Here is a 23,637-nt window from a genome sequence, read left to right on the forward strand (position 1 = left end):
CTATCCTTATTTATCTTTGTATCCCCAAGGCCAATCACGGTGCCTGGCACTGTGCAGGTGCTTAAAACCTGTGAAGTAATCTGGCTATGTAAGTACAGAACAAGGAGCGTGAAAGAAGAGTCAACAGTTTCCAACTAGAAGCCAAAGGACTTACAGAACTGATGAAAAGAACAGCTTATAAGCAGAAGCTGTTCTGGAGAAAGAATACTATGTGTTCCAATTTTAACCTTATTGGAGTGATGGAAGAACAAACAGATGGAGATGAACCTTAGAGACTTGGAAAGAGAGAACTGGCACAAAGGTTCTTTTAGGACTAAAACACAGACTTGCAAGTCTTTCTGGAAAAAAAAAAAAAGCAAACTAGAGCTATGATCAGCTCACCATGGAAAACAGAATGCAAAGAAAAGAAAAAGAAAAAAAAGGCAACATCTTGGAGCATCATCATGTCGCGAAGTTGCTCAGTCGTGTCTGACCTTTTGTGACCCCATGGACTGTAGCCTACCAGGCTCCTCTCTCCTTGGGGTTCTCCAGGCAAGAGTACTGGAGTGGGTTGCCATTTCCCAGGCAAGAGTACTGGAGTGGGTTGCCATTTCCTTCTCCAGGGAATCTTCCCAACCCAGGGATTGAACCCGGGTCTCCTGCATTCCAGGCAGGTGCTTTAACCTCTGAGCCACCAGGGAAGCCCCTACCTACAGTTAAGCATACCTATAGTTCATAGGAGGAAGAAGACAAGGATTCAGCACAGAGATCTAAAAGAATTCCAAAGGATCTCTGCAGCAACACTGAAGTCAAAGAAATCTTTCTTGTTTGTGTCCCTGAGTAGGAGTCTGTGATGACTGCTTTGTAAAACAGTACAGATTATAAATAAAAGTCAGTGGGCAGCAACAGAAAAACAACACATACATTTTCAGTGCTACTGGATCTGTCTGGCCCTGCCCACCACTGGTTTGGGGAGCTACTTAGTTCAGACTGGAGAACGCCCACACGAAGCTTCTCTCGATGGTAATACGACATGCCTTCTACCTCTTCACCCTGACTTCTCTTCGCCTCCTCTCTTATCCAAACATAGGCGGGAGATTACACTTCCTTTGGGTCAAATGAGCACATCTGAAATCATTTTATGGCACCCTTATTCTTTTACTTGCCCACAGTCTTCAAGATTTTTTAAGTGAATCTGGCCTCTGCAATTCTTATCCTGCATTATTGTTTTTATTATTTACCATATCAACACCTCAAAATTTCTCTCTTCTAGTTGTTTTTGCTCTTGGCTAGACCACAGAGCTTCTTGAGAATAAGCAGGGGTGGGGGAAAGGGCATTATTGCAATTCATTGAATCTCTTTGGTAATATTCTCCTTGTCTGTGCACCAGGCATGGACTTCCCAATGTGTTGCAACTGGTAAAGAATCTGCCTGCCCATGCAGGAGACCCAACTTCAATCCCCAGGTTGGGAAGATCTGGAGGAGGAAATGGCAATCTACTCCAGTATTCTTGCCTGGAAGACTCCATGGACAGAGGAGCCTGGTGGGCTGCAGTCAATGGGGTTGCAAAGGGTCAGGCACGACTGAGCACATGCACAGGCACTGTGCCCCAGGCCTACCAGCAGGAATGGCTTAGCAGCCCACGTGGCAGTTAGCACTAGAGACTATTGACTTTTGACCTAGAAGAGCACATAAGATGGTAAAGTCATTAAAAACTTAGTAATCACACTATAAATATTCTGAATTACCATTATTTTTACCTTTCTGTGACTCAAATGTACTAAAGATGACCTTTATCTGGCCAAATAACTACTCTACTTAAAAGTTATATATGACATATATTCATTCTTACTCACAGAAGAGTGTATAAGATATATTGTACAGTTCAAAGAATAAGTATAAAACAACATCCAGTTTTAGAAACAGAACATTGTCAGCGCCTCGGAAGCCCTCCTTGGTCACATCCTGTATCTCTTAGCAGTTTTATTATTTAATGTATGTATCCTTAACAGTAGAGCTGAGTTTTGCATTTTTGAATCTGATGTAAGTGGAAACTTATTTAGTCTTTTTTTTATATATTTTATTTTTTAACTTTACAATATTGTATTGGTTTTGCCATATTTGCCTCCTTTACTCAGCACTGAGATTCATCATGTTATTATAGATGGCTATAATGGTTGTCAATTTTCATTGGTGTATTATATTTCACTGTATGACCACATCACAAATTATCCATCCTATTATTGATATGTTTGGATTGTTTGTTGTTTTTAGCTATTACAAAGACGCACATATATGAGATTCTGAACAGAATTGCTGTCATAGTGAATGTGTATCTTCAACTTTACTAGATAAAGTCACAGTTTTCCAAAGTGATTGTATCAATTTACACTACCATTAATTAGTGTTCGAGGATTCTCTTTGCTTTATCCTGCTTGAAAGTTTATTACTGTCAGACTTAATTATTCTTTGGTCTGGTGGGTGCGTACTAATATGGCATTGTGATTTTCATGTTCATGTCTGTGGCTACTAATATGGATGTGCATATTTTCTATTGTCATTTATATTTCTTCATAGGTGCTGTGCCTACTTAAGCTGTTTGCCTATTTTTAGTATTAGGTCATCTGTTTCTTATTGATTCATAGGTGTCTATATATTTTGGGTACTAATTCCTCATTATATGCTTTGCAAACTTCTCTCATTTTGTGGCTTTTCCACTCACTTTATGGTGGTATTTTGTAAACAAATGTCCTTAATTTTAATGTAGTTGAATGTATCGATCTTTTCCTTTATGGCTAAAAAAAAGTTATTCTCAAACCTAAAGTCTTAAAATCATTCTCCCATATAGGTCCTAATTTACCTGAAATACTTGGAGTCAGATGTGTTCTGGAATACAGACTTTTCTGGATGTTGGAAAGGTACCACAGAACATGCAGTGTACACTATATGAGAAGAAATGGGACAGTACCTATGATCAAAAATACCAATATTTCCACAGTAAAACATATCATCAGCTAAGTGATATATAAGTGATTATCATGTCACTAAGTCACATTTTTTTTTTCACCAAATGAGTTCCAAAGAGTTGGGTTTTCAAAGTTTGGAGATTCTGTAATTAGTACAAAAGTTATGGTAGCCTTATATAATAAAAAATGGAATTTTTCAAAGTTTGGAGGAATTAACTGGTGGAAACATGAACCTGGAATTTGTGTGTGAGTTCTTTACTACTGATTCAAATTATATACTGGTTTGGGACTATTCATATTTTCTTCTCTTGAGTGAGCTAGTTGTTTTTCTTGAGATTTGCACAATCATCTAAATTATATTTGCATTGTTTATAAGATGTTCTCTTTTGATTTCTAAAATACAGTTTCATTACTGGTATAATTTGTTAATATCTCTCCTTTTATTGCCCAATCCCATTAAATTTTTGTCAATGTTATTAGTCTTTTTCCCCCAAAAAAATCAACTTTGGATTTTAAAAATCTACTGTATGAAGTGATGTGCTAGTGCACTAAAACAAAACAAAACACTATTGAACAGAACAAAACACTATCTTGTTTGATTTCCACAGTGTGAAGATTCCCATCAGAGGCAATTTCAAGCTAGCAGTATGATACTATTGATCATGGAATTGGTAAGATTTCTGCTTTTAGCATTAAAAGACTTCTGCTTTTAGCATTATTTCCCTCCTACTTTCCTTAACTTTGCTCTCCTTTTTCTAACTTCTGGAAAGGGGATGTTTAGCTGAAGATCTTTCAGCCTCTTTTCTAGTATACTTACTTAAGATTGTAAATTTTCCTTTAAGTACTTCATTAGCTTTATTCTACAGGTGTTCCTATTGTATTTTATTGTTTGGCTCAAAGTATTTTCTCATTATTAGCATTATGATTGGCTATGGGTTATATGGGCTTATTTTTATAATTCTTTATTGATTTCTAGCTTAACTAGAACATGTGCTTAAAAAAACACATGCCGATTGACCTTTAAAATTTGTTGCGAGTCACTTTACAGCTAGGTATGTGGTTGATGTTGGTAGTATGTTCGCTTTCCAAAAAACCTATGCTCTGACTTTGGTTGTTTTTCTGAGAGTATTCACTAGGTCAAATTATATACTGGTTTGGGACTATTCATATTTAGTATTCACTAGGTCAAATTCACACATCATTTTATTCAGATTTTCTATATCGTTTCTGATTTTCTTTTGCTTAATAGTCACTGGGGAAGGCTTGTTAAAAATCATCTATACAAGAAAGCCGCAAGAGTTCAAACAAGGAAAAGGTGATGGATGATGTTAAGAGATGTAACCAGATCAAACCTGAATCTGGAAACCGGGAGTTTGGTACCCTGGATTCTCAGCTTAGTCACTTATTTGCCATGTGTCCTGGGGCGTCACCGCCTCTTTCTGGGGGCCATTTCTTTTTTTCTTTTAATCTAAGAAGCGAGGAGTTAAGCCCTCACAGCTCTTTGAGGTTTCGTCTCTTTCTCGCCTCAGGTGCCAACTTCCACACAAAGTCGCCGTTTCCGGCAGGGCTTGCACATGAAATCTTCCGGCCGGCGCTTGGCGCAATGTGTATACAAATTTAGATTCACGAAAGGAGCACAGTTCGTTAAAATTACGAAAAACTGTAGGGTGACAGACACTGAGATATTAATAAAGCCAAGGCCACTCTGAGGAGTGACCAGATCCCACCCACTTTTCACCTCCACGACCGCTAGGACCCGGTGCCCTAGCTGGGGCAGGCACGGAAGTCACTCCGACACATAAGAGAAGGGAACCGGAAGTCCCGTCCTCCTGGAACAGAACGGTAACCTGTAAGGGTCATTCCAAGGCCAGCGAATTCGCTAAGTGAATTGTTTCCTTGAGGGGCTGGGGTCTACGTGACTTGCCCAAGCGGGCGAGGCGACAGTGCGGCGCCAACTCGGCCCCACGCCCTTCTTCCCGGGTTGTTGGGCCGCGTGATTCTTTCCTCCCGTCGGCGCCGAAGGGAACCTTGTTCTGGGCGGGCGGAGAGGTGGGCTTGCTGGCGGGGCCGGGTGGGGCGCGCCCGAGAGGCTATGGACCCGGGAGGTAGCTGACTCTCCGCGAGCCTCGGGCTTCTCTTCTGTCAGACGAAGTACCTTTCCTTGGCCTGCCTGGTGATTTTGCCCTCCTGCATTTTTGTACAGCACTTTGGTTCGAATAGCAACCCTTTAAAATGGGTAGTGCTACCCTCGTTTTACCAATGGGGAAATAGTCTCGAGAGAATACACGCACTGGCTTAAGCGACAGACCATGTGGGAGCCAGGAATCTAACAGCGGCTTTCTGAGGCCAAGCTGCTACCTCAGCAGCGGAGCAATTACATGGAGTAAGAGATAAGCTTCCCCTGCGAGTGCTCTTATGATAACGTTCCTGTAGAACTGATTAGTTGTGGTCGCATCATTAAAATCCGGAGGCAAAGCTTTAAAAAGAGGGGGTCGGAGGGAACGACAGTATCTTTTTCTTTGGCTTGCCTTCTCTGGTATTATAAGTCCCTTGTTAATATCACATATTTTGGTTGACAGCTTGAGTCCGCTAGGAATGGCAGCCCCAACTATGAAAGAAAGGCAGGCTTGCTGGGGAGCCCGCGATGAGTACTGGAAGTGTTTAGATGAAAATACAGAGGATGCTTCTAAGTGCAAGAAGTTAAGAAGCTCATTTGAATCAAGTTGTCCCCAACAGTGGGTAAGTTACACTTGCACATGTTGCTGTTCACTGTCAAAATACATAGAGCTTATAGTGAGTGGTGAACTATGAAATGAAGGACCCTCTGAGGTGTATCAAGTCAACAGTTTCTGTGAGCAGCAGAGAAAACCTTGTCCAGTAATACAGGCTTGTTTTATGTACATATCGCGCAGACCTTTGGCAAATGTCACCAGACTCTTTAAAGTTCCTTGAAAAACAAACTGGGGTCTGGACTCAAGACTACTGTGATAAATAACCAAAAAATTCCAACCCCCTAAATTGGTAGATTTTTGCAGGATCTTCTTCTTTTTTTTTTTTTAAATATTTATTTGGCTGTCCTGGGTCTTAGTTGTGGCATGTGGGATCTTTATTTGTGGCATGTGGGATCTAGTTCCATGTTGTTGTTAGAAGGAAATGGCAGCCCACTCCAGTATTCTTGCCTGGAGAATCCCATGGACAGAGGAGCCTGGCAGGCTATAGTCCATGGGGTTGCAAAGAGTCCAACATAACTTCACTTTCACTTTCTTCTTTACAAGCCCACGGATTGTAGCCCTTCAGGCTCTTCTATCCATGGAATTTTCCTCCTCCAGGAGATCTTCCCCACTTAGGGATCAAACCTACATTTCTGCATCTCCTGCATTGCAGGAAGATTCTGTACCTCTGAGTCACAGGGAAGCCCTCTAGTTCCCTGACCAGGGATCAAACCCAGGCCCCCTGTGTTGGGAGCACAGAGTCTTAGTCACTGGATCACCAGGGAAATCCCTTTCCAGGATCTTCTGAAAGGATAGTATTTAATCTTGGGCAAGAGTTGGCAGGTTCATCTTCCTAGAGCTCCTGTCAGAAATAAAGCTTTCCCTGTTGGCTGCTCAAAATCATGTGATCATATACCTGAAACACAAAGGAGCTCAGAGAGTAGAAGAAACAAAATGATCGCATGGGGGATTCTGCCACCAGCCCCTCCAGACGCCTCGCTGACACATGCTCATGCTCTGTAGGGCCTGTCCTTCAAATGGGATGGGGTGGAAAAGGCACCTCCCATCACCAGGCTCAGTAAGTGCTTGATGCTCTTCACTAACACCCTTTGAGTTGCATGTTGTTGCTGTCAGTTTCTGGATCAGACAGCAGAAGCCCAGAGCATTGCAATAACTTGCTTGCTCTGTATTGGTCAGTAAGTGGCAGAACCATAGTTCTAAGTCAGGTCCAGCTGGCTACTGTGAGGTTTGAACTTTGATTTGATTTCTTACCATCATGCTCCTCCAAACTTTACCAAGCAGTTTGAGAACAGATCATTTTAGAGATGAGGTGGATTTACGACCTTCACCTTTTCACACCTCAAATGTTTAGATGAAGAAGCTGAGGCTTGAAGACCACAAGAAGGCTGTGATGGAGGGTAGGGATGATGGCATTGAAGAGATAATTGCTTTAGATGAACTCTGTGTGTGTAAAAGCAGCACAGTGTAACCTGTCCCATGGGATTACTACGACAATCAGATGTCTAACTTGCCATATAAACTGAAAAGTGATAAATCAGGAGCTTGGTGGTTGGGTAGATAATGACTTAGGCAAATATTATACATCTCTGGTTTTCCCATTAGATAGATGCACAGAGACTTAACTCCTAGTTTACAAAGTAGGTGGAAAATGGGGGAGTTTGGGCCAACATCCAATTCCTTCAAGGCCTGGATACTGTTCCTGCCTATGCAACAGGCCCTTCTTCTCACTCTCTGCTCACTGGCTCTGTGGTCACTTAGAAACAGGGATGTAGGATGAGAGTGATGAAGCCATTTGAGTTGAGTGTTGGCAGGTTCCATGTCCACCCTTCCCTACCCCACATTTTCCCAGGAGAACCTCTTCACCCTGAGACATGTCTTTTGACAGCCTAGCCAGGATTTTCCACTCCAGGTTTACATGTCAGAATCATGTGGAAATATAAAAAAAAAGACAGCTATGTCTCAGACCTCATCTCAGATCTGCAAACTTCTGGAAGCTTCTTTTAAAAGGGCTCTGGCTCAACCGGTGATTCTGGTGGATAACCACAGCTGGAATCACTGTCTTAGCCCCTTTGAAAAGTTGCACTTCAGTCTTTTTTTTTTTTCCTCTTTCTCCCCACCAAAAGACACTGCTTTTTCTCCATCCTAATGGCTAATGGACCTTCCCATCTCCCTGATTTCAGGACAACTTCTGTTCTCAGCATCATAAAGGGTTTTTACCATCAGCCAGTGCTTCTTTATTGATGTCTCCTCCACTCATACATAGGCCGAGTGCCATGGCATGCAGGCCCACCCTCTGTCCAGGTTCCCGCATTCTAGTCACAGCTAACATTTATTAGTACAGGCTCTAGGCACTTCGGGTGCATCATCCATATAATTTATTCCTCACAGTAGCTCTGTTACCCCATTTTACTTCTGAGGGCCCAGGTCATGTGTAAGTGCAGAGCCTGCATTCAAGCTGAGTAGTCTTGAGTCCAGACCTCATGCTCTTCTCTGATCCACATCCTTCTTTTTGTCCCTGTCATGCAAGAAAAGAACCCGTGGATTAGACTGTGCAAATCTCATGTTCTGGAAACTTAGTCATAATGCAAGTTTATTTAAATACAAAAGCATTACCTCCTTGGTGGGCTTCCCTTGTGGCTCAGCTGGTAAAGAATCCACCTGCAATGCTGGAGACCTGGGTTCGATCCCTGGGTTGGGAAGATCCCCTGGAGAAGAGAAAGGTTACTCACTCCAGTATTCTGGTCTGAAGAATTCCATGGACTGTATAGTCCATGGGGTCGCAAAGAGTCGCAGACAACTAAGCGACTTTCACTTCACCTCCTTGGTGGCGTTCTTCCTTCATAATTCACTCCCCTAGTTTTCCTTGTCTCCAGCAGCCATAGCTTTTTGGCAGGCTTTCGTGTGTCTGTTAAATCATACCCTGTAGAGTTCCCTTCTATGCTGCTTAACTTTCCCAAGCCAGTCTTACCTGCAGCCATGGCTTGAAGTACCACTTAGGTGTTGAGGCCCAAATCTACATCCTCTCTAACTCCAGAGCTCTCTATTTGGATGTTCTCAAGGACCAACCTTGACCTCTGCATATACACGAATGAATTCTTCCTCATCTTGTATCCAACAGGCCCCTCCTCACCTGCTCCCCATCTCAGGCAAAGATACTAACATCAATACAGTCCCAGAAATGAGTGTCAGGCTCCACAGTGGGAATTGTTGAAGGACTGGTCTCAGGAGTGAAGCAGGGTAACACAACACCCCTGCAATAGGGTCGGATCCAGTGTGCTTAAGGAATAGCAAGGAGAGAATAGAAGTTAGGATATTCAGCACTGAGAAGCCGGGGACAGTGGCTTTTCCTCTGAGTGACAGGGGATGCCACTGAGAAGCTTTGGGTTCAGGGTAAGGAGACAAGTGAGGGTATGAGGGGGATGATGGTCAATGAAAAGGTAGTGTGATCAATGGATTGTTGGCATCAGGGTCTTAGAAAGTGAAGAGTGGGCGTTCAGAGAACAGAAATGTTCAGAATTGGGGTTATGGCATGGCTATGTTTGTTGGTAAGGACGAGGGCTAGGCTTTGATCCTGGCAGTGAGGTAGGTTGGAGGAAAAGATCATTGAAGAAAGAGGTCAAGGAGCTGAGAGGCCAGGGTGTTGCAAGGATCAACCACATGGATACTGAAACCATCTGAGTTATGACATGAGTGTTGTTAGAGAAAATGACAACAACCTGAAAAGTTATAGATACCTCCAAGAAAAAAGGGGTGTGGGCAAAGTAGTCAAAGTAACTTCTGCTGCATTTGACAGGGACACACACCCCTGGAAAACCTTTGTCTTCTGCAGACTCAGTCCATAACTGAGCTGTTTTCTAGCCTGTGCCCTCAGGTTTTTGCTCCCTTTTCACTTTTTCTTTCTACTCAAGACTTGTTGAAGTCTTACCCAATTGCCATAGAATAAAAATGAAAGATATTTCCAGAGATGTGTATGAGAAGGTAGAGAGGGTGACAGGGAGGGAGGTGATGGGGTGTCCTCTGAGTGCATTTTATGCAAGATGTTGTGTTTGCATTTGCTTTAATTTTCATTCAGTCTTGTGAGGTGCCATTGTATCTCTTTTATATAATAGGAACTAAGGCTCAGAGAGGTGAAATAATTTGTTCAAGATCAGCTAACCAGTAAAGTGGTGGGGAGAGGATTAGAACAGAGGTCTCTCCAATTCCAGAATTTATATTCTTTCACTTAGCTGAAGTCACAGATGAATAGTAAAGATAAAAGTAGAACCAAATAGAGATTTACAGTGAATGCTTCTATCGTAAAACACTAAAAAAACAAATTTGTTACATAATATGTAGGCCATAAAACTAATATGTCATCACAAAACCAAATTACTTTTCCCTCCCTCCTTGCTTTGAGCTTCCCTGGTGGCTCAGTGGTAAAGAATTTGCCTGCCAAGCAGGAGACGTGGGTTCGATCCCTAGCCTGGGACAATCCCCTGGAGAAGGAAATGGCAAACCACTCCAGTATTCTTACCTGAGAAATCCCATGGACAGAGGAGTCTGGTGGGCTACAGTCCGTGGGGTTACAAAGAGTCAGACACAACTTAGCGACTGAGCAAGCATGCTCACCCCCTTGCTTAGCCCTTCCATCAGTTTGCCTTGTATTATGGTCCCACTTAAAGTCTCCTATTGGTTCTTTAACCGAGGAAGTAGCAGGGATCAGGTCTGTCATTCTAGCATCATCCAACGCAGGCTTCCATGAATAGAGCAACTGGACAGCGATATCTGTCAATTTGGATGGCATCACCAACTCAGTGCACATGAGTTTGAGCAAACTCCGGGAGATAGTGAAGGACAGGGAAACCTGGTGTGCTACAGTCCATGGGGTTGCAGAGTTGGACATGACCTAGTGACTGAACAACAACGTCAACTTTGGACATTGTCTTTTCCCTGTCAAGCTTTGAAATGTCTCAGAAATGCCAGTATTTGGGCATTCATGCTACTATACTGCATCTCATTTAATGGCTTAGAGGACACTGGCATTGTATGTACAGTGCTTTTCAAGGAATGCCTGTTGATTTGTTAGCCTTTTTGGACATTAGCCTCGTAAATGTGCCTTCCACTGTTAACTGAATCAGGTGGTAAAGACTAGAGAGAAAAGATTTTCAAGCAGAGTATGACATATGAAAGGCATGGAAGCAAGATGCATGAGAATCAGCACACTGGGGAAATGGGGTAGCTCTGGGTGGCTAGCATTTCAGGGGTTGGTGGTACGCCCAGAGGATAGCCAGGTGGGCAGAGATTTAGTCTTGAATGACCTCGTTTGTCTGACAAACAAGGAGTTTGGATGTTGCCCTTGAAGGCAATGAGGATACCTTGAAAGATCTTTAAACAAGCAGTGACATGATCAAATTGAGATTTCCAAAAGATACTTGGCAGTGGCGTGACAGGTGGATTGAAGGTGGAGAAACCAGTTATAGAGCTGTTACAGCAATCCAAGTGAGAAATGATGCCGGCCTGTATTGTAGCGATCAAGACGGGGAAAGAGATCGGAGCATTTGGGTGGATAGTGATGCAGTCACTGAAATAGGGGACAGAGGAGGAAAAACATGTCTGTAGAGAAGTAAGTTCTGGACAAGTTGGGAGTGAAATCTAAGTAGGACCATTAAGTGGAATTATCCCTTAATTCCATTTGAAAATGTAACAGGAGAAATGCAAAGATCTATTGATTTGCCACAGAAATGTTAAGGACATTGTCTACTTCTTCATATGATATCCTTTACATATGACATCCGTCCCAGCTCAGTCAGCCTAAGGCCACCAGAGGTATGTAGTCTGACAGTGAGATTTATTAGCATGCTGTGACCAGGGAGCCCATGCATTGGAGTTGCTGTGGGCCACTCACCAAGTGGAAAGGAGTTATCAGAGGGCTTGGGGAAGGATAGGGTTTAGGTGAAATTGAAATGAAGTGATGCTTTGATGGGCTCTGTGTATAAGCAGGCCGTCAACTCTGGACTGAGAAGTGGACCCAGGGTCCTATTTCCTACAAAGATAAATGCTGAATGTCATATGCTCACAAGTCCCTTACTTGCAGTCCTGCACCTGAGCTGGCGATCAGGACTACTTCTTTGTGTCAAAGTGCCAGCCAGATCTCTCAGGTAAAAGTGGGGGTGTTTTATTTTTACCAAAGTAACTTCAAAGAACAAATTTCTGATAGTTTGATTTTGGAAAACAGTTTTTTGGTGAATAAGAAAGCAGGCGTCACTCAAAGGGGTTTCTTAGGACAGTCTTTGCCTGTAGTACATCCTCTGGAGGAATGTTAACATCTTTTATCCCAGCTCGAGACAGGGCAGGGCAGATTTTTACATTCTCAGTCTAAGCTCATTTTTACTTACTTGGGCTCCACTGAAATATTCAACAATTAAATCCTAAGAAAAGTTTTTCTATTCTGATAGTGAAAATGTGTGTCGTATCCTGCCTTTGCCTTGTCTGCAGAACAGCTCAGATAAAGACTATGAAGATTTTGTGTCTGGCCTTGGTTTTCTACTTCTTTGATTTTACTGTTTCAGGATATGGGGCTTTACGATACTCCAGACTACCTGTGGCAAGAGGAGGATGTAAACAGAAATAATAAAATGAAATCTTTAAGTTATTAAAGCTTTACCATCAGTTTCCTTATTCATAGTTCATACATATAATTTTTAATTATGTGTGTCTCCTTAAATGTATGTTTCTGGATAAGATAAACTTAATAAAAATATCATGACTGATTAGGTATTCCCTGGTGGGCCAGTGGTTAAGACTTTGTGCTTCCACTGCAGGGGGTTTGAGTTTAATTCCTGGTTGGGGAACTAAGATCCCATATGCCATGTAGTGCGGCCAAAAATAAATAGAAATACCATGGCTGGTGAATTATAAAGCTTATTGAACTCATAGTTGATAGGAAAAACTTGTACAGTGCCTTAAATCATGAAGTCTTATGACCTGAGCGTTCTGTGCACCCTCGTGGCACATTTTACATGTCTAAGCACAGATACGCTTCTTGAGAAAGGTGCACAGCACACTCAAATTCTCAGCAGGGTTCATAACCCAAGAAGGGTTAGAATTCACTGGTCTACACTCCCTTTATAGAGACTCTAGAATATAAATTACTTAGGCTACTTACATAATTTATATTGAATAATTAATTACATTTAAGTCTGTTCCTTGTGTTTAATCTGTATAGCTTACCCTTATTTCAAACCCTTTTTTCTCAACAGATAAAATATTTTGATAAAAGAAGAGACTACTTAAAATTCAAAGAAAAATTTGAAGCAGGAGATTTCCAGCCTTCGAAAATGACTGCAAAGTCCTAGGCTGTTCTGAACACTTCAGAAAGGTTGAAATTACTTTTTCTGGACATTCAAAAATGCTTTGACTCTGGGACAATAGTAGTTTGAATGATGGCAGACACCAAAGCCTGTTTCATATATCTGGTTCTTAATTTAAATGATCAAGTAACAAGATTGCATTATTCAAAGTATGAAGAATTGAAGTAAAATGATATGAAATATGCTTAATTTAGTAAATATATATTTTAAGAAAAAATTAAACATAATTATAAAAACGTGTACCTTTGTGCTGTTGGAGGGTGGGGAGTAGCCAAATACCATTTTAGAGATATATACTGAAAAAAGTAGATAGATTTCCATTGTCCTGGGAGTTAGCATTTTAATACAGCCACCAAAAAATGAGGAATTGAAGGTTCAACTTCAGATATACAGGTAATATAATCAAGACCATCTACAAAAGAGCCTTACAGCTAATATAGTTAACGATAAGACAATGAATGGCTTCCCAGGTGACTCGGGGGTAAAGAATCCTGCTCCCAGTGCAGAGATGCGGATTTGATCCCTGAGTTGGGAAGATCCCCTGAGGGAAACGGCTACCCACTCCAGTATTGTTGCCTGGGAAATCTCATGGACAGAGGAGCCCGGTGGGCTGCAATCCATGGGGTTGCAGAGTTAGACATGACTTGGTTACTAAACAACAAGACAATGAATGCTTTTTCCCTAAAATCAGCAACAAGGTAAAAATGTCCCCACTTGTCCTATTCAACACTGTATTGGATTCCCAGCTACTTCAGTTAAGACAAAAAAAAGCATACAAATGGGAAAGAAAGAAGAAATAAAACTGGCTCTATTCATGGACAATATGATTATCTCTATAGAATATACCAAAGAACCTACAAAAAAAGCACCTAGAATTAGTGAGTGAATCTTAGAAAGGTGGCAGGAAACAAGGTCAATATACAAAAGAAAATCATATTTGTGTATACCACCATGAAAAACTGGAATCTAAAACTTAAAATACACCATTTACAATAGCACTAAAAAAACAAAGGAATACTTAGATATAATCTAACAGTATGTGTAGGACCTACATCCTCAGAACTAAAAAACATTGAAATCAGAGAACAACTTAATTGGAGAGGTACTGTGTTCATGAATTAGAAGATTCAGTGTTGTTAAGGAACTGTTAAATTCTCCCCAGTTTATTCTATGGGTTCAAATTAACCCCAGTAAAAATCTCAGGATTTTTGGTATATACTGACAAGCTGATTCTAAAATTTGTATGGAAAGGCAAAATAATTCTGAAAAGAACAAAATTGGAAGGTTCATATTAAATGATTTTAATGCTGTAAAGCTCCAGTAATTAAGGACAATATGGTATTGGCAGGATAGACACATGGTTACAGAACAGAAGAGAGTCCAGAAGTACAGCCACACAGACGCAGTCAACGGAGCTTGGACAAGGGGGAAAGGGGGTGTCCACGCACAGTAAAATGAACGCCGGAACAAACTGCACTTTGTTAAATAGATACAAAAAAACCTCAAAATAGAGCACAGACTTAAATGTCAAATATAAAACTAACAGAAGAAAGTATAGAGAAAGTCTACATGATTTTGGGTTTGGAAGTGAATTTTTAGATGATGACCTCAAAAGCACAATCCATAAGAGGAAATAAAGCTAAGTTGGACTTTATCAATATTAAAAATTTCTGCTCTGTGAAAGACACTATTAAGAGAATGAAAAGATAAATTACAAACTGGGAGAGAATATTTGCAAGTCATAAATATAGAGAATTTGTATCTAGAATATTGAACGCTTATTTTAAAAAATCACCCAAGTTTAAAAAATGGGCAAATTGTGTGTTTTCAGGAATCTATTCAGTGTTATAAATAATACTATGAAGACACTCCCTATTATTTGTAGAGTAATGCAAACTAAAGCCATAACAGTTTATGACTACATACCTATTAGAACGGCTTAAAAACATTGATGGTACCAAGTGCTGACGAAGACACAGGGAAACAGAACTGGTATTCATGGCTGGTGGAGAAGGAGGCTGCCTCTGAAGGGGTCACAAAGGAAGTTTTAGGTGTGGAAGCTGCTTTGTATGGCATTGAGGTGTGCACTTGTCAGAACCCACAAGTTATATAAGAGTGACTTTGTGCACACTAAAATCCAATAGGACTTTGGGAGAATTCTAGTTTGGAATGAAGACTGATAAATCAGTCTAACTATTACAAATATATGACATAAACTCACTGAAAGGAATGGCTAAGAAAGGAACTGACCCACGTAACTTGGTCAGACATTGGAGGAGACTATGGCGTAGAACCAATACAGTATCCAGGATGCCAAGGCCAGTGCTCCTGGGACAGAAAAAGGATCAGTGCTAAACAGGAAACCTGGACATGGGTCAGAATCGTTTGCTTAGTCAACAGCACCATTATCAATGTTAATTTCTTAGTTTTGATGAATGTCTATGGTTATGTAAGATCCTATTAGAGGTATCTGGGTGAAGTGCATGTGTACTATCTTTGCAACTCTAATGCAAAACAAAAATTGTTTTAATAAAGCTGCAGAAGAAAAGCATATATACAGGTAACAGATTCTGAAGTCTAAATATTATTTAAACCGACCCAGACAATGATTATGTTCACTGCTGGAAGGTGATAGTTACCATTAAATAATAAAGTAATCCTAATAACAAAACCCTCTGAAGAATAGAAACAGAAAATCAACACTTGAGGGTTCCAGTCTTACTTTTGGTAACAATGAGCAAGAGTAAGTCACCTCCTCTGGGTCCTTGTAGAAACACTGAGAATACAGACTACTATCTAGTCATTATTTGAACCCTGAGGTGACAGAGGAAAGGTGACAGAGGAAAATTCCCTAAAAACTTTATCTGAATGATTATGGCAAATAGATGGGGAAACAATGGAAACAGTGAGAGACTTTATTTTGGGGGGCTCCAAAATCACTGCAGATGGTGACTGCAGCCATGAAATTAAAAGATGCTTGCTCCTTGGAAGAAAAGTTATGACCAACCTTATTAAACCAAGCATATTAAAAAGCAGAGACATTACTTTCCAACAAAGGTCCTTCTAGTCAAAGCTATGGTTTTTCCAGTAGTCATGTATGGACGTGAGAATTGGACTATAAAGAAAGTTGAGTGCCAAAGAATTGATACTTTTGAACTGTGGTGTTGAAGACTCTTGAGGTCCCTTGGACTGCAAGGAGATCCAACCAGTCCATTCAAAGGAAATCAGTCCTGAATATTCATTGGAAGGACTGATGCTGAAACTGAAACTAATACTTGGGCCACCTGATGCGAAGAACTGATTCACAAGAAAAGACCCTGATGCTGGGAAAGACTGAAGGCGGGAGAAGGGAACAATAGAGGATGAGATGGTTGGATGGCATCACTGAGTCAATGGACATGAGTTTGAGTAAACTCCGGAGTTGGTGACAGACAGGGAGCCTGGCGTGCTGCAGTACATGGGGTCACCAAGAGTCGGACACGACTGAGCGGCTGAACTGAACTGATGGCCTATTTCATGGCTTTAAAAATAAATCACGAACTTTACAGGAACACTGGTTGACACCTTGCCAAGCACATTTCCTCCCTGAGAAATGGATACAAAGCAGCAGCAGGAGGCCAGTGACTTCCTCATGGGGAAAACTTTCTTCCCACCCCACAGCCCCAGCCCCTGTGCTTCCTCCTGGCAAGGAAACAGTATTCATAGATAACTGCAGCGGCCTTAATCCTGCCTTCTCCCACCATAATCCACATTTCTGACAGTACTAGTTTCTAGGAAAGAAAAGATCTTTCTAAAACTCATTATTTCCACAATTAAAATATTTTATTAAAGAAGCAATACAACTTAGCTAAAAAGGTTTATTAAAGGGGACAACATATATAGTAATGTAGTTAAGGCACATGACAAAGTTTTGGCATTAAACTGTGAATAAAAAAGACAAACTATCCCAGTCGATTTCAGAATCTATCTCATGAGTCCGGGTAGTTTTAAAACATGTCAGCAGCACCGACAACAACCCGTCTCAGGTGAGGCGCAGGCGTCAGGCCGTGGAGACCCCCTGCTTCAGCAGCTGCTGCCTGGTGTACTCCCAGATCAGCAGCGCCCCACTCACGTGGACGTTGAGGGAGCGGATGATGCCCTGCTGAGGAATCTCCACGCACACGTCCAGCTGCTGGATCAGATTCGCTGGAATCCCTTCACGTTCGTTGCTGATGAAGAGAAATGGAAGAGAAAGGTTAGTTTTCTTGTAAAAAACAATTTTTTTTCTTAGACATCCTGGATATTACTGGAAGAGACAGGTTAACAAAATGAAACAAAAGTCTATGGTACCAGAAAAATAAGAGTGTAACAAGGTTTATGGGTTGATTCTGTGTTCACCGGACCATCCCCAACAGGTAAAGTAAAAGGAAAACCTGGGGGGTGGGGGTGGAGGGTGGCGCTTTTCATAAACCTTGAAGTCAGAAGTCGGGTGTGGGTGTAGAACCAGGAGCCCAGGTAAAATTGTAAATCTTATGAAACATTTTCAAGACAGAGACTCAAGACAAAGTTCTTACCCCAACAAGAGTAAAGACTTCTCAGGGAAACAGTACCGGGTTAGGTCTAAACTTTTGGCAGTCTGTTCCACACCCACGATGGTGTAACCTTCTGCCTTTTTCTGTTGTAGATAATCAATCAGCTGAGGTGGTTTTACCTTAGTTTAAAAAGAGCAGAATATTAAATCGTTCATTTACAGCCCTGCTGGGAGTAAAAGCAGTAAAAAAAAAAAAAAAACAAACTTCTGATGAAACTGAAATTTGTTAACAGGAAAAAGACAGAATTATACACTATAAAAAAGAATGCTCCCAACATCACATACATTTATAAAACCAGAGTGAGTTACAACAGGACACATTTTACTAAAAAGTCTACATTATTGATGATTTCTAAAAATATAATAGTGTGAGAGATAAAAAAAAGAATGGGAGAACAGAGTGGGCTGTATTTTACTTTTTAGTATTATTTTTAAAATATGACAGGCTGGACTACTGCAAAAGGATGGACAGGTGAAGACAGAGTACTAGAAAGAGTCTGGTGAATGAAAATTTTAATAATCATGCACTTTCCACCCACCTCCACTAAAGGAAGCCACTGTTCTGCTGAAACACTGAGGTGCTGAAACTGCTTGTCTCTGACACACTGAAGGCTGCCCATGACCAGCGCCGCGGCCCCGAACACCTCACAGGTCCGGCACAGCCCTGCACGGGACAAGCAGGGATACTGCTGCCAGTCCAGGGCCAAGCCCACCAGGACCCGGGCGTTCCTCTGAAGCTCCCGGAGAAGGTGGAATGTGGACAGGAGGCCCCAGATGGCACTGGGTTGAGTATAGATTTTCAGGATCAAAAGACCGTAAGCAAGCCCCCTGGAAAACTGCCATTTTACCTCCTAAATTGGTTGGCTTATCAATGAGTGAGGCCACTACAATCAGTCTGCTGATTGACTTTCCAAGTTTGGCAGCACGATCCTGAAATACCAGCTCCAGGTCAAAGTCTGGAACATGGTTCTTCCACGGGATAATCTTCTTCTGAACATCAGTCCACTCTGACTGGTTATCTGCTTCACCTGAGTTGGAACCTGGGAAGGAAAAAGAAAATATAAACCTCTGTTTATTTACATGCATATATATACGTGTGTGTGTATATAGAGATAAGATTTATTTTATTTGCTTTTGGCTGTGCTGGGTACTTTGGTTGCTACACACAGGCTTTCTCTGGTTGTGCTGAGCAGGGGCTACTCTCCGCTGCGGTGCACGGGCTCCAAACTGCGCGGGCTTCAGTAGCTGTGGCTCTCAGGCTCTAGAGCGAAGGCTCAGGAGCCGTGGTGCAGGCACCGGGGCTCGTGAGAGCTTCCTGGATCAGGGATCAAACCCGTGTCCCCTGCATTGGCAGGAGGATTCTTAACCACTAGACCTCCAGTAAAGTCTTATATATACTTTTTAAGAGCTTAAATGAACAGTTTAAAATGAGATTTCTAACTAAAGAACTTTAGCTGGATTCAGATACAATTGCCATTTTCAGAAATAGTTGCAAATATTCAAATTCAACTCTACTAAGCAAAATACAACAATTTGTGAAAATAAAAGATGCACATTTTTTCCATGTTAGCATACCCAAAATTTGGAAGCATCTTAGAATCCATAAGGCCCACATCATAGTTTGGTAGCATTTTTTCTTAGATATACAGAAAACAATGCTGTATTTTGCAAACAGTGTTATTAGATTAGAATTTTCTGTAGGAATACTGTATTCCAGAAAACAACATAAACAGCTTTTATCTTATTTTACTAGTACTTGGGGGCCCTTTTCTAAAATAAGGACTATTCTTTGAAACAATTATCTCTTCACCAACTCGCTGAGCACACAGAACACACTGACCTGTCTAACTGTGTGTTCAGGACTGAGATCCTCCTTCCAGGCTCTTCCTCAACCCTGTCCCACTCTGAACCTGACTGAGCAGACGGGGGCACTGAGGTTCCTGGGGACAGAAGAGACCTGAACAGGACGGTGATGCAGTCCTATACTGATGGTGTGCTCACACAGGGAGGCGTTACTAACGCTGGGGGAGGGCAAAGAGCCAGACCCAGGAGGGCTCAAGGGAGGGAGAGTTAGTCTGCGGAGCAGAGCATGGGAAGGGCAGTGCAGGCTGCGGACATGGAATGCGCACACGCAGGCTGCGGTAGGACAGGGCTCGGGCGGCGGCGGCACTTTCAGTTTGACTGCGCTCTCACAGCAGTCAACTGATGGAGGCACGTGACTCAGACCCGGTCCTAAGGACGTTGTGTATAATGATAAAGAATTTATCATATAGACAGGAGGCAGTACAGGGTTTTAAGAAGAGGTTAACAGTACTGGTTTTGTGTTTTAGAAAAATCCTCAAAAGTGATGTGGAGGAGGAGAAGCTGGGGATGGAAAACCATTGAGCGTCTTTTGCACTAGCCCAGCAAAGACAAAAAGTCTCAAATAAACAATGCGAGAGGGGCTGAAGAGGAAAGGCAGAGTTGCCAAGCTCTTATAACGGATAGACATGGCAAGGGACAACAGGAAAAGAATGACTTCTGTGAGAGCAAGCAACCCCACTGACAGAAAGGGAACACTGAGGAGGAGCCTCTGGGTGGAAAGCTAATGTGGGTTTGGATACTGAGTTTAAAGACCTTATAGAAGAGCTGGTGTAAGCATCCAGCAGGCTTAGGAAAGAGGCTGGGAGAGACAAAGACCTGAAAGGTGCAGTTACACAGGTGGTGGTTTCCAGCTGTAAAAAAAAAGTAAAAAATGTGCAAGGAGAGCAAACAGAATGGGAAGAAAAAATGAAGGCACCCAGGGGATCCTAGCATTTAAGTTTCAGCACAGAAAGAGAAGAGGAACTAAAAACCCTCTTGATGAAGGTGAAAGAGAGTGAAAAAGCTGGCTTAAAACTCAACATTCAAAAACTAAGAATATGGCATTTGGTCCCATCACTTCATAGCAAATAGATGGGGAAAAAATGGAAACAGTGACAGATTTTATTTTCTCAGGCTCCAAAACCACTGCAGATGGTGACGGCAGCCATGAAATTAAAAGACGCTTGCTCCTTGGAAGAAAAGCTATGATAAACCTAGACAGCATATTAAAAAGCAGAGACATCACTTTGCCAACAGAGGTCCACACAGTCAAAGCTATGGTTTTTTTCCAGCAGTCATGTACGGATATGTGAGCTGGACCATAAAGAAGGCTGAGCGCTAAAGAACTGATGCTTTCGAATTGTGGTGCTGGAGAAGACTCCTGAGAGTCCCATGGACTGCAAGGAGATCAAACCAGTCAGTCCTAAAGAAAATCAACTCTGAATATTCACTGAAAGGACTGATGCTGAAGCTCCAATACTTTGGCCACCTGATGTGACTCATTGGAAAAGACCCTGATGCTGGGAAAGATTGAAGGCAGGAGAAGGGGACGACAGAGGATGAGATGGTTGGATGGCATCACCGACTAAATGGACATGAGTTTGAGCAAACTCCAGGAGACAGTGATGGACAGGGAAGCCTGGGGGTTGCCAAGAGTGGGATATGACTTAGCAACTGAACAACAACATAGAAATCATGTTGCAATATCTCTCTTTACCCAAAACAAACAAACAGAAAGACCTCTGCAGGCTTTCCCCATTCAGTAACTCCTCATCCCTCTCCACAGTGGAACTCGAATCAGACGTCAGGAGGTGCTGTTGCTCCCTTCTCTCCTTCCCAGCAGGCTGTCCCTTCCACACAGAAATGGCTCTTGTCGCCAGTCTTTTGCCCACAGATCTTCACATGTGCTGATCTCTATTTTAGGGAAGCTCTTCCTCCAGGCTTTGCCTCAGTTGTTCCCACTTCCTGTCTGCCTCTGCTCAACTTCAGCTCCTTGGTGGTGGTTTAGTCACTAAGTTGTGTGGGACTCTTGCAACCCCATGGACTGTAGCCCCCCAGGCTCCCCTGTCCATGGGATTTTCCAGTCAAGAATGTTGGAGTGGATTGCCATTTCCTTCTCCAGGGGATCTTCCAGACCCAGGAATAGAACCCGGGTCTCCTGCCTTGCAGGTAGATTCTTTACTGACTGAGCTATGAGGGAAGCCTGAAAAAGGTCTTTTTAATCCTCTGTCACACCATTTCTTTACTCTGCTTTATTGTCTCCACAGTACTTTTTTGCTATGGCATCTTATCCATTTGTGTGCGATGGCACCCCACTCCAGTACTCTTGCCTGGAAAATCCCATGGATGGAGGAGCCCGGTAGGCTGAAGTCCATGGGGTCACTAAGAGTCGGACACGACTGAGCGACTTCACTTTCACTTTTCACTTTCATGCATTGGAGAAGGAAATGGCAACCCACTCCAGTGTTCTTGCCTGGAGAATCCCAGGGACAGGGGAGCCTGGTGGGCTGCTGTCTATGGGGTTGCACAGAGTTGGACACGACTGAAGCGACTTAGCAGTAGCAGCAATGCTCAAGCAGGAATTAGTGCCCTGAAGGCATGGCCTTTGTCTTAACTTTCAGCCTGTAGCAGGCAATCAGTAAATCTTTGTAGACTGAGTAAATAAATTTAAGGTGATAGTATTAAAATGCATTCATGAACATCCACGGTATTTGATTAAACAATGCACATTCCCAGAACTGTCCTCCAGAGTTAAAATCTAAGGGCAGGACTCAAGAATCTGCACTTTTAACATGTTATCCAAGAGATGCTTAAAAACACTCAAATTTCAGAGAAGTATAAATTTAAGGGACAAGTGGGAGAGCTCAAGGAGCGGAAGAAAAGTCAGACTGAGGAGGAAAATCAGGATAGCAGGAAACAAGCAAATAAATGCTACATAAAGTCAGGTATGGTACAGAAGTAGATGCAGACAATTTCTGCTTTTCTGAAAGAAGCTGCAGGGATGGTCCTGGGTTAGGGGAAGTGAAGAGGACAATGTGAGTGACAGAAATTCTGAGAACACAGATCATTACTACACATCTCTTAAGGTTTACTGTGGTTTTAAAAATGGGTGGAGGACTTGATCCTAGGTTTTGGGAGGGCAAGCCTGACCGAGGGGAAGAAGGAGCAGGAGGTGAACAGGGAAAGGCAGGTCCTAGAGAAAGCTGCAGAGAAGTGGGGCGTGGCTGAGGGCTGGAGCCTAGGCGAAGATGTAAGAGTAAGTGATGTCCAGCCAGAGAACGGGACGCAGAGCTCGGCTTCATTCCCAAAAGGGACGAGAAAAGAGACTGATTAATTTGGCCCTTAAAAAAAAAAAAATCTCTTTTTTTCAGAAATATATAGTAGAAGGCAAAGAAGAGAGAAGACTTTAGCTTTACATAGTAAAGCAGATAAGGCTCTCTTTGGCTTTGAAGAGCAAAACCAACTGACATTGGCTAGATTAAAGTACTAGTCAGGGGACTTCCCTGGGGGTCCAGCAGTTAAGAATCCACCCTCTAATGCAGAGGACATGGGTCTGATCCCAGGTTGGGGAACTAAGATACCACACGCCTCTGGACACCTAAGCTCCGTGAGTCACAACTAGAGAGAAAGCCTGAGTGCCGCAACGAAGACCCAGTGAAGCCAAAAATAATAATAATAAATAATTTTAAAAGCCTACTTCTAAAAAGTAAATGAATGAATAATACTGTACTTCTAAAACTAGAACAGAAGTACTAGTCAGAGTGACACCACACTCTCTGTCTTTTCTCTCACAGGGGGAGCTGAGGTCAGCACATCAATGAAAAAGTGACCAACTATCATTTCTGAGTAACATAAATCAGGCAATCAGGCAACAGGGGGAAAAGATAACAAAAATGCTTACCTGCGTCCTGCTGGGACCAGTCACCTGGCTTTAGTTCACACAGATGAGTTGTAGAAAGGTACCACTGAAACCCTGCACCTAGAGGAATGTCAGTGAACCTGGTAAATTTACCAATGGCAATCCATTCATCCTCAGTAAGGCCGGAGAGGCGTGGAAGGGTGTAAAATATCGTCTGAAAGGAGAATTGTAAAATCTAAAATTTTTGCCCCTTAAAAATAATAAAGAAATACATGATAAAATGTTTAAAGTACCACTTATTATTACTGATATATCCTCCCAAACTATGTCTGGTCAGATT

General features: G+C 42.2%; 2 protein-coding genes and 1 non-coding gene across 8 annotated transcripts in view; 1 reads left to right on the plus strand and 2 right to left on the minus strand.

The window, feature by feature from the left end:
* Positions 1 to 608: 608 nt before the first annotated feature.
* TRNAS-GGA (transfer RNA serine (anticodon GGA)) lies at positions 609 to 680 on the minus strand. The gene has a single exon. It is a non-coding gene; the product is annotated as a tRNA-Ser (tRNA).
* Positions 681 to 4,698: 4,018 nt separating this feature from the next.
* LOC133240314 (cytochrome c oxidase assembly factor 6 homolog) lies at positions 4,699 to 13,210 on the plus strand. Of its 4 annotated transcripts, none has more exons than XM_061404855.1 (3): positions 4,699 to 4,787; positions 5,525 to 5,684; positions 12,916 to 13,210. In XM_061404855.1, the coding sequence occupies exons 2-3, from the start codon at positions 5,541 to 5,543 to the stop codon at positions 13,009 to 13,011; spliced, it is 240 nt and encodes a 79-aa protein (XP_061260839.1). In that variant the 5' UTR covers positions 4,699 to 4,787; positions 5,525 to 5,540; the 3' UTR covers positions 13,012 to 13,210. The 4 variants fall into 4 exon arrangements, with proteins under 4 accessions (XP_061260839.1, XP_061260840.1, XP_061260838.1 ...); XM_061404856.1 differs by having other exon boundaries at positions 4,717 to 4,794; XM_061404854.1 differs by lacking the exon at positions 4,699 to 4,787 and adding an exon at positions 4,818 to 4,994.
* Positions 13,211 to 16,826: 3,616 nt separating this feature from the next.
* TARBP1 (TAR (HIV-1) RNA binding protein 1) overlaps positions 16,827 to 23,637 on the minus strand; it is a 65,477-nt gene continuing 58,666 nt past the window's right edge. The window contains exons 26-30 of one of the 3 annotated variants that reach the window (XM_061404850.1): positions 23,340 to 23,511; positions 18,445 to 18,636; positions 18,136 to 18,260; positions 17,580 to 17,716; positions 16,827 to 17,234 (exon numbers count right to left, since the gene is read on the minus strand). In XM_061404850.1, coding sequence (XP_061260834.1) covers positions 17,066 to 17,234; positions 17,580 to 17,716; positions 18,136 to 18,260; positions 18,445 to 18,636; positions 23,340 to 23,511 — 795 coding nt within the window. In that variant the 3' untranslated portion in view covers positions 16,827 to 17,065. Of the gene's footprint in view, positions 17,235 to 17,579; positions 17,717 to 18,135; positions 18,261 to 18,444; positions 18,637 to 23,339; positions 23,512 to 23,637 lie in introns of those variants that run through there. The other 2 variants (XM_061404851.1, XR_009734188.1) reach the window with 2 other exon arrangements.

Source organism: Bos javanicus, chromosome 28 (genome assembly GCF_032452875.1).
Source record: "Bos javanicus breed banteng chromosome 28, ARS-OSU_banteng_1.0, whole genome shotgun sequence".
In the NCBI taxonomy this organism is placed as follows: Eukaryota; Metazoa; Chordata; class Mammalia; order Artiodactyla; family Bovidae; genus Bos; species Bos javanicus.